Source organism: Psammomys obesus, unplaced genomic scaffold (genome assembly GCF_907164565.1).
Source record: "Psammomys obesus unplaced genomic scaffold, mPsaObe1.curated_primary_1811, whole genome shotgun sequence".
Taxonomy (NCBI): domain Eukaryota; kingdom Metazoa; phylum Chordata; class Mammalia; order Rodentia; family Muridae; genus Psammomys; species Psammomys obesus.
In genome coordinates this window covers 1,173,000-1,187,209 of record NW_026590468.1, presented here as the reverse complement: position 1 = coordinate 1,187,209, position 14,210 = coordinate 1,173,000, and the positions used below count along the sequence as shown (strand labels likewise).

The 14,210-nt window shown below is 39.0% G+C and overlaps 2 protein-coding genes across 2 annotated transcripts; one reads left to right on the top strand and one right to left on the bottom strand.

Moving 5' to 3' along the window:
• The first annotated feature begins 7,419 nt into the window (after window positions 1-7,419).
• Window positions 7,420-8,352, top strand: LOC129676920 (olfactory receptor 508). The gene has a single exon (XM_055607456.1). It carries the CDS (start codon window positions 7,420-7,422, stop codon window positions 8,350-8,352), a length of 933 nt encoding a protein of 310 aa, XP_055463431.1.
• Window positions 8,353-13,036: 4,684 nt separating this feature from the next.
• Window positions 13,037-14,002, bottom strand: LOC129676905 (olfactory receptor 10T2-like). The gene has a single exon (XM_055607421.1). The coding sequence runs from the start codon at window positions 14,000-14,002 to the stop codon at window positions 13,037-13,039; it is 966 nt and encodes a 321-aa protein (XP_055463396.1).
• Between the last annotated feature and the right edge of the window lie 208 nt (window positions 14,003-14,210).

Below are 14,210 nucleotides of genomic sequence, written 5' to 3'. Positions count from 1 at the left end.
TGAACATTTCTTTAAGTGCTTCTCTGCCATTCGATATTCCTCTGCAGAGAATTCTCTGTTTAACTCTGTACCACATTTTTTAATTGGATTACTTGTTTGTTTGGGTTTTTTTTGTTTTTTTGGGTTTTTTTTTTTGTTTTTTTTTTTTTTTTGCTGTTTAACTTCTTGAGTTTTTTATATATACTGGATATTAGCCCTCTGTCAGATATAGGGTTGGTGAAGATCTTTTCCCAATCTGTAGGCTGTTGTTTTGTTCTGAGGACAGTGTCCTTTGCTTTACAGAAGCTTTTCAGTTTCATGAGGTCCCATTTATTGATTGTTGCTCTTAGAGCCTGTGCTGTTGGTGTTCTGTTCAGAAAGTTGTCTCCTGTGCTGATGAGTCCAAGGGTATTCCCCACTTTTTCTTCTAAGCGGTTTAGTGTGTCTGGTTTTATGCTGAGGTCTTTGATCCACCTGGACTTCAGTTTTGTGCAGGGTGATAAGTATGGATCTATTTGCATTTTTCTTACTTCCAAAGTCTATATGCCATAAAATTTGAAAATCTAAATGAAATGGACAATTTTCTTGACCGATTCTACATGCCAAAGCTGAATCAAGAGCAAGTAAACCAATTGAATAATCCTATATCCCCTAAGGAAATAGAAGCTGTCATCAAAAGTCTACCATGTAAAAAAAGCCCAGGGCCAGATGGTTTCAGTGCAGAATTCTACCAGACCTTCAAAGAAGAGCTAACACCAATACTCTTCAAACTATTCCACAAGATAGAAACAGAAGGAACACTACAAAACTCATTCTATGAACCCACAGTCACCTTGGTACCTAAACCTCACAAAGACCCAACAAAGAAAGAGAATTTCAGGCCAATCTCCCTCATGAACATTGATGCAAAAAAACTCAACAAAATACTTGCAAACTGAATCCAAGAACACATCAAAGACATCATCTACTATGACCAAGTAGGCTTCATCCCAGGCATGCAGGGATGGTTCAATATACGGAAATCCATCAATGTGATCCACCACATAAACAAACTGAAGGAGAAAAACCACATGATAATCTCCTTAGATGCTGAAAAGGCATTTGACAAAATCCAACATCCATTCATGTTTAAAGTATTGGAGAGATCAGGGATATAAGGCACATACCTGAACATAGTAGAGGCGATATACAGCAAGCCTATAGCCAACATCAAACTCAATGGAGAGAAACTTAAATCATTCCCACTGAAATCAGGGACAAGACAAGGCTGTGCACTCTCTCCATATCTTTTCAACATTGTTCTTGAAGTCCTAGCCAGAGCAATAAGACAATTGAAGGAGATCAAGGGGATTCAAATTGGAAAGGAAGAAGTCAAAGTATCACTGTTTGCAGATAATATGATAGTATACCTGAGTGACCCCAAAAACTCTACCAGGGAACTCCTACAGCTGATTAACACCTTCAGCAAAGTGGTTGGATACAAAATTAACTCAAAAAAATCAGTAGCCTTCCTGTATACAAAGGACAAAAGAGCCGAGAAAGAAATTAGGGAAACAACACCCTTCACAATAGCCACAAAGGACATAAAGTACCTTGGTGTGAATCTAACCATGCAAGTCAAAGACTTGTATGAAAAAAAGTTCCAGTCTCTGAAGAAAGAATTAGAAGAAGATATCAGAAGATGGAAAGATTTCCCATGCTCATGGCTTGGCAGGATTAATATAGTAAAATGGCCATCTTACCAAAAGCAATCTACAGATTCAATGCAATTCCCATCGAATTACCAACACAATTCTTTACAAACCTGGAAAGAAAAATTCTCAACTTCATATGGAACAACAAGAAACCTAGAATAGCTAAAACAGTTCTCTACAGTAAAAGATCTTCAGGAGGTATCTCCATCCCTGATCTCAAGCTGTACTATAGAGCAACAATACTAAAAACTGCATGGTACTGGCATAGAAACAGACTGGTGGATCAATGGAATCAAATAGAAGACCCTGACATAAATCCACACACTTATGGACACCTGATTTTTTACAAAGAAGCTAAATCCATTCAATGGAAAAAAGACAGCATCTTCAACAAATGGTGCTGGTCTAACTGGAAGTCTACATGAACTTAGAATATCTTAATGGGTAGGGTACTGATTGTTACATAGTCATGTATTGTTTTCCTACAATACTAGATGGTGGTTCATTTAGGTGGTGAAAATAGCTTTCTCTTTCTCTAGACTCTAATTTCCACATACTTCTATGACCTTGTTAAGCTTAAAAAAAATAGTAAGCCTCGGTGAATGAAAAGAATGTTAAGTAATGAAAAAAAGACAACTTATTGATTCTGATGCTTGTGGAAATGTTATAGGGCATGTAAACCATCTCTACAGACTAAGGAAAAGGTCATGGTCACAGACATTTGCCATCCTTTAGATGGCATCTTAAAGAGAGGAATAGTCAGCTTTGTAGATCTCTAACACAAGGAGACTATGTTTTTTTTACACATTGTTCTTAGTAAGCTCTTTCCATCTTAAATATGGAGTCCTCCACCTCTAACTGTCATACTTAGCTGTATACAACTAACTTCTCTAAAAACCAATGAGAGTTGGAATAAATTTTTTTGGTATTGATTCTTTAAAAAAGATATGAAGTGCTGGATATCTCAGGACCAGAAGAATAGCACAGCAGTGAGTCTCTTGAGTTTCATGTTTTCATTTACAGAAGATAATGTGGAGCTTCCAAACCAGAATCCCTGACAGACACAGACAAAAAAGTTGTAGACCTGGGCTTCCAGGGGAGGAGAGGAGGGGAGGTGAAGCAGTGATTGTAAATGATAAACACTCCTTAGACACTTGCCATAATCCATACAAACACAATGAAAAAGTAAAACCCTCTCACTCACCCAGTTGCAGTGGATCAATGGGTGGGGAGCTGATTCACTCTATAGATCTCCCTTTTTACTCACTGTCTAGGACAACATTATACTGGAAATTGAGCCACCTATTATCTTGCAAAGAAAATGATGTGAGGTTTAGATTTTATTTTACTTTATTTTATTTTATTTATTTATTTTTGTCAATTTAACACAAACTAGAGTTATGGGGGAAGAGAGGGCAACAGTTAAAAATGCCTCCAACAGACTGGCCTGTGAACACTTCTGTAAGACATTTGTTTAACAATTGATGTGGAAAAGCCCTTCCCATGGTGGGTGGTGCCACCCCTGAGCAGATGGTCCTGCCTGGTATAAGAGAGCCATGGAAAGCAAGTCAATAAACACTGTTCATCCATGGTCTCTGTTTTAGTTCCTGTCTTTAGGTACCACCTTTAAGTTCTTACCTCAAAGACATACTGTGCCATTAAAGGGTATGCCAAACAAATCCTTTCTTCTTCAAGTTTTTTTTGGTCAAAATATGTTACCACAATAAGTGTTGCCAAAAAAAAAATAGCAATGACAGCAAGATACTGACATAGTAGTGAAAAATATATAGCATAAAAACATCCCAACATTTATAAAAGAAAAAGAGTAACATATCCAGTTACACAGTGGACAGCAAGAGCAGTAAAATTAATAACATTCAGTTGAAAACTAACAGAAACACAGAGGCCAACATAAAGATGAACCTTGAGGTCTTAGTAGTTACAGCTTTCAGGAAGCTAAACACATTTATTTTTTATTAAAGAAACCGAGAGCAAGCAATATCCTGATTAAACTTCTGAAATTAAAGACAGAAATATATTTAAGTAGACAAGGACAAAGGACTTATTATTTAGAGAATAAAACTGGTCTGAAAGATGGTTTCTCATCTGATGACAATGAAGTCAAAATAGTATTTAATATTTTCCTTTCCTTTGTTACTCTGTTGTTTTTGTTTGTTTGTTTGTTTCTATTTTGGTTTTGTTTTATTTTGTCTATTGTTTTGTTTTGGATTTTCTCTTTCTCTCTCTCTCTCTCTCTTTCTCTCTCTCTGGGGGGGAATGGATGTAGAGTACATATAGAGGCCAGAAGACAACATTCCAGGAGTCTGGTATCTCTGTTCCAACCTGTTTTGGAGCATAGTTTCTTTAATTTCTGCCCCACTGTGTACTTAAGGTTAGTTGGCATCAAGCCTTCAGAACATATTCCAGCCTCTGCTCTCATCTCATCATAGAAACAATGGCAAAGCAGTTGCGCCCTATCCCAGCTAGCCTTTGAGGGGCATTTGTAGGAGTGAGACTGGATCCTCGGGTTTGTGTAGCAAACCCTTGTACCTACTAGGCCATCTCTTCAGCCTGCTCACTTCAGTACTAGTAAAGTGTTTGTTTGCTCACACCACGGATTTTTCTCTCCAAGGTAAGCTTTCCTAAAGTAGAATATCCTCATTTGAATATTCTTTTCTCCCCATTATTCCTGGCTCAGTATGGGGTAGGGAGCTGGAGAGATGGCTCAGTATATGTGGGGAAAAAAACCTCAGCCCTACACTGTCTAAGAGATATCAAATATACAAAATAATGACAGGGATTAGAATTTTTTCGTATTTTTTTTATTACTGTTTATTCACTTTGTATCCCAGCTGTAGCTCCCTCCCTTGTCCCCTTTCAATCTCACCTTCCCTTCCTCTTCTCCTCCTATGCCCCTCTCCTAGTCTACTGATAAGGGAGTTCCTCCTCCCCTTCCATTTGGCCCTAGCCTGTCAGGTCTCATGACAACTGGCTGCATAGAATTTTAAAAAGAAAAATTGTCATTGTAAACATTAATTAAGGAAAAATGGGCATTGTCACATGAATATTTGACAGTACAAAGCTCAAAACAAAGATGACTAGGTACATATATAGAACAGTGTTATATAATGATAAAGATTTGAAAGAGACAAAACTAAGAGATGGAGAAGACTATCCTTTCCCCCACTCTTCCACAAGAATTCTCTATGACTTGCCCAGTATTTAGTTGTGAGTCCCAACATACGTTTCAATCTGCTGCTTGGTGAAGCCTCTCAGAGGACAGCTATGCTAGGTTCTTGTCTGCAAGCATAGCAAAGTATCATTAATAGTGTCAGGGAGTTGACTTTTTCCCATTGGGGCGGGTCTCAGGTTGGGCCAGGCATTGGTTGAACATTCCCTCAATCTCTGCTCAATTTTTATCCCTGCACATCTTGTAAACAAGGTAACTTTTAAGGGGACAGAAGCTCACAAGTAAACCAACAGAACCAATTAGCCAGGGACCAGAGGGGCTTGCAGAGACTGAAGCACCAACCAAGGACCATGAATCCGTGTAAGCCCCACTACACAGATGTAGCCAATGGACAGCTCAGGCTTCATGTGGGTTCCCTAGTAAGGGGAGTAGGGGCTAGCTATGACATGGACTCTGTTGCCTATGTTTTGATCACTTCCCCCTGGCAGGGCTGCCTTGCAAAACCACAGGGGAAGAAGATGAGCTTAATCTGATTCAACTTGATTGCTGGGGTGGACTGGTAGAGAGGGGCTCCCCTATTCTGAGGAGTAAAGGAGAGGGATAGGTGGAAGAAGGAGGGAAGGTGTGGCTAGGAAAAGAAAAGGGAGTGTGGTATGAACAGGATGTGACCTGAATGAACAAATATATAAATAAAAGTTGAACTTATTTTAGAAATTTAAAAAGTAAAATAAAGTATTCAATCTCTCTAATAAACAGAGGGAGATAGAGAAGACATTATATGTTATAATAGATGAAAGATAGAATTGGGAATGGAGGGAGATCCCTGTGGTTATAATTGACAGCATAAACAACTCATGGGGTGGATATGGTCTATGACTTGACTGTACCTTTATTCTGTGTCACTATACTGACTGTGACATTGTCCTAAGGTGTGGAGTACACATAGAATCTCTGTGGCATTATCTATTATTTAGATCATTCCCCAGACAATAAATTTAAAAATAAATATAATACCATTTAGAGATAGATGTATAAAATGGATTTTGTTGTTGAAAGCTTTCAGCTTTGAGCTAAAAGTGTTTCAACAGCACAGTTGAAACCCTTGTTGACTCGTGACATTTTCAATATTGTGAGAAAGATGTTTATCATTCCATGAAGTTTTCATCTAAAAAGTTAATGCACAAGGTTAGTTGATAAGTGCTAGTAGAAAACATGTATATGTATGAACATGACTATCTGCAATTTTCAGTCCTTATGGGTTTTCAGTGGAATTTTAACAAGCAAGATAGATACTCAAGGGATCATTTCCCATAAGACACCATTTCTCATAAAGCATAGCCTTGCTTTACATTAGCAATTCTTTTCTGTTTGTCCTTGTGGCTCAGACACTGACAGGTAATGATTTTCCTTTTCTGTTGCTACAGGGATGTTTATTTCTCATTCTTATAATAGAAATTATAAGACACTTTTAAAAAGACATTAATTATTAGTTCTACATTTGTTTGTTTTTATGGTCAAAAACATGGCATTATGTAGACTATCATATTCAAATTAGAAATATCACAAAGTGGCATGTTCTGAAATAAAGCAATGATAAGTTTCATATATTGCCATCCATTATCTAGCATCCCATAAACTGCCAGTGACAAAGTCAGTTCCCTATAACTGCTCTGTGTTGTTAAACTAGTCATGACATTTCTGTATACTTGTTACATCCATGCCATACAATGCTAATTTCAGCTTTGATACTGTTATATACATATATTTTCTTTAAAAGGTTAAGTTTCACAAATAAATTTCATATCTCTGCCCTATACAAGGAAAATAATACAATGAAGTTCAGATATAAGAATGAATGTACACCATTCATAATGTGGCTTGGAATTGCTTAGTCCATGCACATATACTGTTATTAAGAAGTAGTAACATCCATACACACATACATAACATGGATAAAGATGGTGGAATACTTATGAAAAGGAAAGAAGAACAAAGAAATGGGAGAGGGAAATGAAGTTGAATATTGTCAAAGCAGATGTACTACTTGAACAAAACTGCCATGAGACCTATGGTTTGGCGCAGTGAATATAAACTGATCATTTTAAACTAACTGGAAATGTAATGGTGTAATATCTGAGCACATGGTTTTCAATGGTGTTTGAGTGCAGATGGTGTATGTCTGTGTGTATGTGTGTGGCTGTGTGTATGTGTGTGCATGTGTACACGCACTCTCCCTGATACTGAATTCTTGAAAAAAATGAGTTGTTCTGTATCAGTGGTTCTCTATTCCTCATTGGAATATAAACTAACAACATGAAGCACAAATGATGTAAGTGTCACAAAGAAAAAGAGAAGTACTAATTTTTATTGTCCATGCAGTAACTGATATTTACTATTTTGGCATTTATGTAAGGTAGTACATGAAAATACTTCTCCTGGAATTTTTAAATCGTATCTGTATTTCTGTCATTTACACCATTTAGCCACTGGGAAGCAATAACTGACAAAGCTGTATTCTATTCTCATAGCTGACTATTTTTCTTCTGCTGGCAGTAGATGGGACCTGGAAACTACACAGTTGTGACAGATTTCATTCTTCTGGGGTTAACAGAGGATGCTACAGTCCGTACAATTTTATTTGTTGTGTTTCTAATAATCTACTCTGTCACCATACTAGGCAATGTCAGCATAATCATGCTAATCAGAAGCAGCTCTCAGCTTCATACTCCAATGTACCATTTCCTCAGCCATTTGGCTTTTGTAGACATTGGGTACTCTTCGTCAGTAACACCCATCATGCTGAGGGGTTTTCTCAGGAAGGAAACATTTATCCTTGTCGCTGGCTGTGTAGCTCAACTCTGTTCTGTAGTGACATTTGGGTCAACCGAGTGCTTCCTGCTGGCTGCCATGGCCTATGACCGCTATGTGGCCATCTGCTCACCCCTGCTCTACTCCACGCAGATGTCCTCCAAAGTCTGCATCCTCCTAGTGGGAGCTTCCTACATAGGTGGATGTGTGAATGCTTGGACATTTACTGGCTGTTTATTAAATCTGTCCTTTTGTGGACCAAATAAAGTTAATCACTTTTTCTGTGACTATTCACCACTTTTGAAGCTTTCTTGTTCTCATGAGTTTTCTTCAGAAATCATTCCTGCTATTTCTTCAGGCTCCATCATTGTGGTCACTGTGTTTATTATTGCTCTGTCATATGTCTACATCCTTGTGTCAATCCTGAAGATGCGCTCCACTGAAGGCCGCCACAAGGCCTTCTCCACCTGCACCTCCCACCTCACTGCAGTCACTCTGTTCTATGGGACCATCACATTCATTTATGTGATGCCCAAGTCCAGCTACTCCACTGACCAGAACAAGGTGGTATCTGTGTTCTACACAGTGGTGATTCCTATGTTGAATCCCCTCATCTACAGCCTCAGAAACAAGGATGTTAAAGAGGCCATGAAAAAGCTGATGGCTAACACTCACTGGTAGCCATAAATATCTGGAATTTTAAATAGTGTAATATGCTCTCAACTTCCAGATGAATGGACAGCATACCATGAAAATTTACAAATATATGACGATATTGTAGATATAAATTTTATCATCTTGCTATCAAGAACTTCATAAAAAAACAGTATATTCACTAATATGGAAGCATTTAGTGATTTTCTCATTGTGTTATCCTTTTAATCGGCCAGCACTTACCTGCATCTATAAACATAAGTCTCTCATATAAGTTCTGTTGGTTTTTTATATTTTAAATTTATTTATTTTTTTATTTATTATAATTGTTTTTATTTTTTAATTCTTTATTAATTACACTTTATTCACTTTGTATCCCTCCTGTGGTTCCCTCCCTCTTCCCATTCCAATCCCTCCCTTCCTCCATCCTCTGCATGCATGCCCCTCCCCAAGACCACTGATAGAGGAAGTCTTCTTTTCCTTCCTTCTGATCCTAGTCTATTAGGTCTCATCAGGAGTGACTGCATTGTCTTCCTCTGTGGCCTGGTAATACTGCTTCCCCCTCAGGGGGAGGTGATTAAAGAGCAGGCCAATCAGTTAATGTCAGAGACAGTCCCTGTTCCTATTACTATGGAACACACTTGGACACTGAACTGCCATGGGGTTCATAGGACATCTGTTCAGGGGTCCAGGTTATCTCCATGCATGGTTCTTGGTTGGAGTATCAGTCTCAGGAAAGACCCCTGTGTTCAGATTTTTTGGTTCTGTTGCTCTCCTTGTGGAGTTCCTGTCCTCTCCAGATCTTACTGTTTCCCACTCCTTTCATAAGATTCCCTGCACTCTGCCCAAATGTTGGCCATAAGTCTCAGTATCTGCTTTGATAGTCTGCAGGCCAGAGCCTTTCAGAGTCCTCTGTGGCAGGCTCCTGACTTGTTCCCTCTTTTCTCCTTCCTCTGATATCCATCCTCTTTGCCTTTCTGGATAGGGATTGAGCATTTTAGCAAGAGTCCTCCCTCTTGATTAGTTTCTTTAGGTGTACAAATTTTAGTAGGTTTATCCTATATTATATGTCTATATGAGTGAGTATATACCATGTGTGTCTTTCTGCTTCTGGGATGATCTTTTCCAGATCCCACCATTTACCTGCAAATTTCATGATTTCCTTGTTTTTTATTGCTGAGTAGTATTCCACTGTGTAGATGTACCACAATTTCTGTATTCATTCCTTCATTGAGGGACATCTGGGTTGTTTCCAGCTTCTGGCTATTACAAATAAAGCTGCTACAAACATGGTTGAACAGATGTCCTTATAGTGTGCTTGAGCCTCTTTTGGGTATATGCCTAGGAGTGGTATAGCTGGATCTTGAGAAAGAGCTATTCCTAGTTGTCTGAGGAAGCGCCAGATTGATTTCCAAAGTGGTTGTACAAGTTTACATTCCTACCAGGAGTGAAGGAGGGTTCCCCTTTCTCCACATCCTCTCCAGCATGTGCTGTCACTTGAGTTTTTGATCTTAGACATTCTGATGGGTGTAAGGTGAAATCTTAGGGTTGTTTTGATTTTCATTTCCCTGATGACTAATGACGTTGAACATTTCTTTAATGAGAAAGGGCAAGGCTTAAGCAGTTAGTTTCAAAGGCTGAAAACATTTTGGGCCTAGGTTAGACTGTATGGAGATAAGCTTCCAGGACTAGGCCCAAGGATAGCAGACAGAGGCAATAAGCCTCCAAGACAACAACTGAAACAGGAGAATAAAAATTCCTTTTACACCCGGGGCTCTGCAAGCCTCCTCAGGAAAGCAGGCAATGAGGCTTGGGAGAAAGCATGCAGCTCACTGCTGCTGGCTCTTGAGCCTTAACAATTAATCATATAAAAACGCTAAAATGTTATTACATGTAGAATCACTCACTTTACTATTAGGAGGGGGAATCTGGGAAAACAGAATATGAAATGGTTGGACAGAGAACCATTGTGATCCAGCAAATTGTGATCCAGTTTTGATCAAAGAATGAGATCTGGAGTCCCCACAAGCTCTGACACCCTTCATGCTCAGATTCAAACCTCTGGCTCTCACAAACTCCTTCACGGGCTTTCTGTCCAGGGCTACTTCTCTTTTATATTTTTCTCTGTTCCTTGACTTTTCCCAAAATTCTTTAATTTATGTTGGAATCTTCTCTATATCACACCAACTATTCCTTGCCTCCCAATCTTAATTAAATCTGGGTGTCTGAGAAAAGCTCACCATTCCTTTCTCTACTCTATTGGCATCGGTACCCAGCGTTGACATCCTCCTGGCTGCTTATTCCATTTCTAAATCATGTATTGGCCATCTTCCTGACAAGCATTGGTATTAGTATTAGTTAGTACCAGAGGTACCATTGTCCTGAGAGTAATAGTGAACAATCATTTTCTTCTCTTCACATATGTAGGACTTTGCCCCGGTCCCAATCTTTCCTCCACCTCCAGCCCTTTGTCCTGCTATAGAATCAATAGTGGAACTCATTATGTGGAGAGCCACTAATGTGACCTGCAAATGCTTAGAATCTTAGCCATCCTCACAGCACCTATTTCTTTCCACAAGTCACTTGAGAACCTTGATACAGTATTTTCAGTAAGACTGTAGGGACATATAAAACATCATAACTCTCTAAATTTCATAAATGATATACTGTTTAGTTTTCTATGGTTTGTATCACTTTTAATAATAGGATTATTATTTCTTCTACCTTGAAACTTGAGCCTTCTAACATTGAGCTATATAGCTAGCATAAAATACCTGTCTAAAGAATGAAAGATGTTGATTTTGAACCATCTAATCTAATACTTTGGAGAGGAATGGAAAAAATAAATTTTGACCGAGTTTTCTATACCTTTCATAGAATCTGGTATGTTAAAATTCTCTCTGTGTGTCTCTCTTTTTCTCCCACACTGAGAAGTCTTCCATCCTCGTACTGTGAGAACCCTGTGACTTCCATCCCCAAACCCTGTGGTCCTCTGAAGCTCCTGAGCCCACAAATTAGTCTAGGCACTGTCCCTCGCCTTTCAAGGAAGGCTGTGCCTTGCAGCCCTAGGCAAGCAACCTTTCTCTGGCTTCAGGAAGAACTGAGGAATTCTGAAAAATTATGATATGACTACCTTATCCTCCTTTGTGCTGGGGTTACAGAAGTGCACCATCATGTCAAGTTTTTTTATGATTATTTTTAGACAATATGTTCTATTATTTGTTCCAGGCTTATTTTCATTACTTACTTGAATTGAGTTAAACCAAAAGGCTTCTTAAAATCCTTTGAAATGCCTTTGTGTTGTGGTCATTTTCTCTTTGAACACTACATTTGTTATGCTTCTTTCTACTTTCCCAAACCTTTGCCCTGCTCATTTCCTTCTTCCTCTATCTTTTTTCCTCTTTCTCTTCTCTTTTCTCCTTCCTCTTCCTCTTCTCTTCAGCCTCATTCTTATTCAGTTAAATATAGGGGGTTTTGGTTTGTTTAGCTTTTTATATAAAGTTGATCACATGAAAATATAGCATTATAAAATGTGTTTTGGTTTTTTGACCCACAATATGTCCTGCCTGAAAGATGTGCTGAGGTAATGATGGCACAAAACTTGTGAGGGTAGCCCAACTCTAGGTCATACCAGGATAAGGAATCCACACCTAACACTGCATAAATGGCCAGGAACCAGAGGCTAGTCAGTCCAGAGTTCCAGGATAGAATCAAATATGGCAAAAATATGACTGGCAAAAAAGTAAATGAAATGATATCTACTGATATTCTGATATACTTATAGATTGCTCTCTGGCTTCAACTGTCATCAGAGAGACATCAGCCAGGAACTGATAGGCAGAGATATCCACAGCCAAACACTAGGAAAATCCAGAGGAACCAGAAGAATGGGAAGAACAATTCTAGGAGCCAGAGGGTCTGAAGGCACCATGAGAACATGATCTAAATAATCAACTAAGCAGAGCTCATATGGGCTGAAGCAAAAGGATGAACTCTATCTGGGTCTGAGCTAGGTCTTTGGCATATACATATGGTTGTGTAGCTTGGTGTCCTTATGGGACTCCCAACAGTGGGAGTGGGGGCTATCTCTGACTCTTTTGCCTGTGCTTATGACTCTTTTTTTCCTACTATGTTGCCTCTTCCAGCCTTTATATGAGGGTTGGTACCTAATTATATTTTAATTTATTATGACCTGTTCAGTTGATAACCCTGAGAAGCCTTCTCTTTATTTTTTAATGGAAATGGAAGAAAAGTGGATCCAAAAGAGAGCAGAGGTGGAAGAGGGTTTAGATTGAGTAGAGGTAATGTACATAAGGAATAAAATTTAAAATAAAAAATGTGTTTAGTATCTGTGTTTCTACATATGCAATATATACACATATATAAGTATTTTCGGGCATTTTAGTATGCCATTGAGTTTTGTAATAAGAAGACCGAAAAGTAGACTAGATCTGGTGATTAGGAAATAACAACTAAAATCTGGGTATGGGGACTTATTCCATTATTTCTAGCAGAGGTAGGTAGATTTCTATGAGTTCAATGTCAACCTGGTCTACATAGTAACTTCCAGACCATCCAGAGCTACATAACGAGACCATCCATGTCTCAAACACAAAACAAAAATAATGAAACAGAAAACAAATGCTCTTTTCATTGGATTATGATCTTAATCATTAAGTGTCCCATTTTTCCCCAACACCATACACATTTTTCAAATCTTTTGAGCTCTTTTATTTACCATTTGAGGGAAAAACCTGATTACATTGCCTATGTCTTTCCTTAGGGCTGTCTGCATGTCTTTGTTCCTTAGACTGTAAATGATGGGGTTGAGCAGAGGTGTCAGAACCGTGTATGTCACTGCTAACAGCGTGTCATCCCTGAAAGAGTCACTGTTCCTGGGCCTCAGGTAGACAAAGCAAGCAAATCCATAATGTATGAACACCACAGTGAAGTGAGAGGAGCATGTTGAAAAGGTCTTATACCTTCCCTTGGCAGAGGGCATCTTCACAACTACTGTCATGATGAAGACATAAGAAACCATGATCAAAATAAAGCTGCCTACCAACACAAAGGCAGTGAGTGCAAAGAGAATCATTTTCTGATAAGAAGTGTAATTACAGGCAAGGGATACCACAGGCTCAATATCACAAAAAAAGTGCTGAATTATGTTGGAGTTGCAAAAAGATAAGTTGAATATTATGATAATGATACACAGAGAAACTGAGAAGCCAAGCATACCAGAGGCCACAATGAGCTGAAGGCAGATCTTTTGGGTCATCAGGATTGGATAATGCAGGGGGTTGTGGATGGCAGTGTAACGGTCATAAGACATGGCAGACAAGATGAAGCAGTTATTGCCTCCCAATCCAAAGAAGAATAACATCTGGGTGGCACACTCAGGGAGAGAGATGGCCTTGCTCTCTGATAGCAAGTCCACTAACATGCGGGGCAGGATCACCATAGTGGTGCAGGTTTCTGAAAAGGACAGGGCGAAGAGGAAAAAGTACATGGGGGTGTGAAGGCTGTGGTTGAGCTTGATGGCCACCATGATGGATGCATTTGCTAAGAGGATGGTCACATGGGAGAGGAGAATCACAGCAAAGAGTAGATTCTGCAGTTCTGGGAAACCGGAAAATCCCCACAGAATGAACATGGTCACCGTGGTGTGGTTGCCCATCCTCCCGGTAGCAGTGATTTATCCTCCGGGCAGATGTGTGCTTAAGGTGAAGCCTAAGAGATGATGTGAAGAGCTTCTGCACTGATGTCACCAGGATTTTAATCAAGGTCCCCTGAGTTAATAAATTCAATGACCTTAAAGAGAGGCCTGTATGCAGGTGACTAAGGGCAAAGCTAGGAGTGTAAGTGATGAGAATATTTCTAGTGCA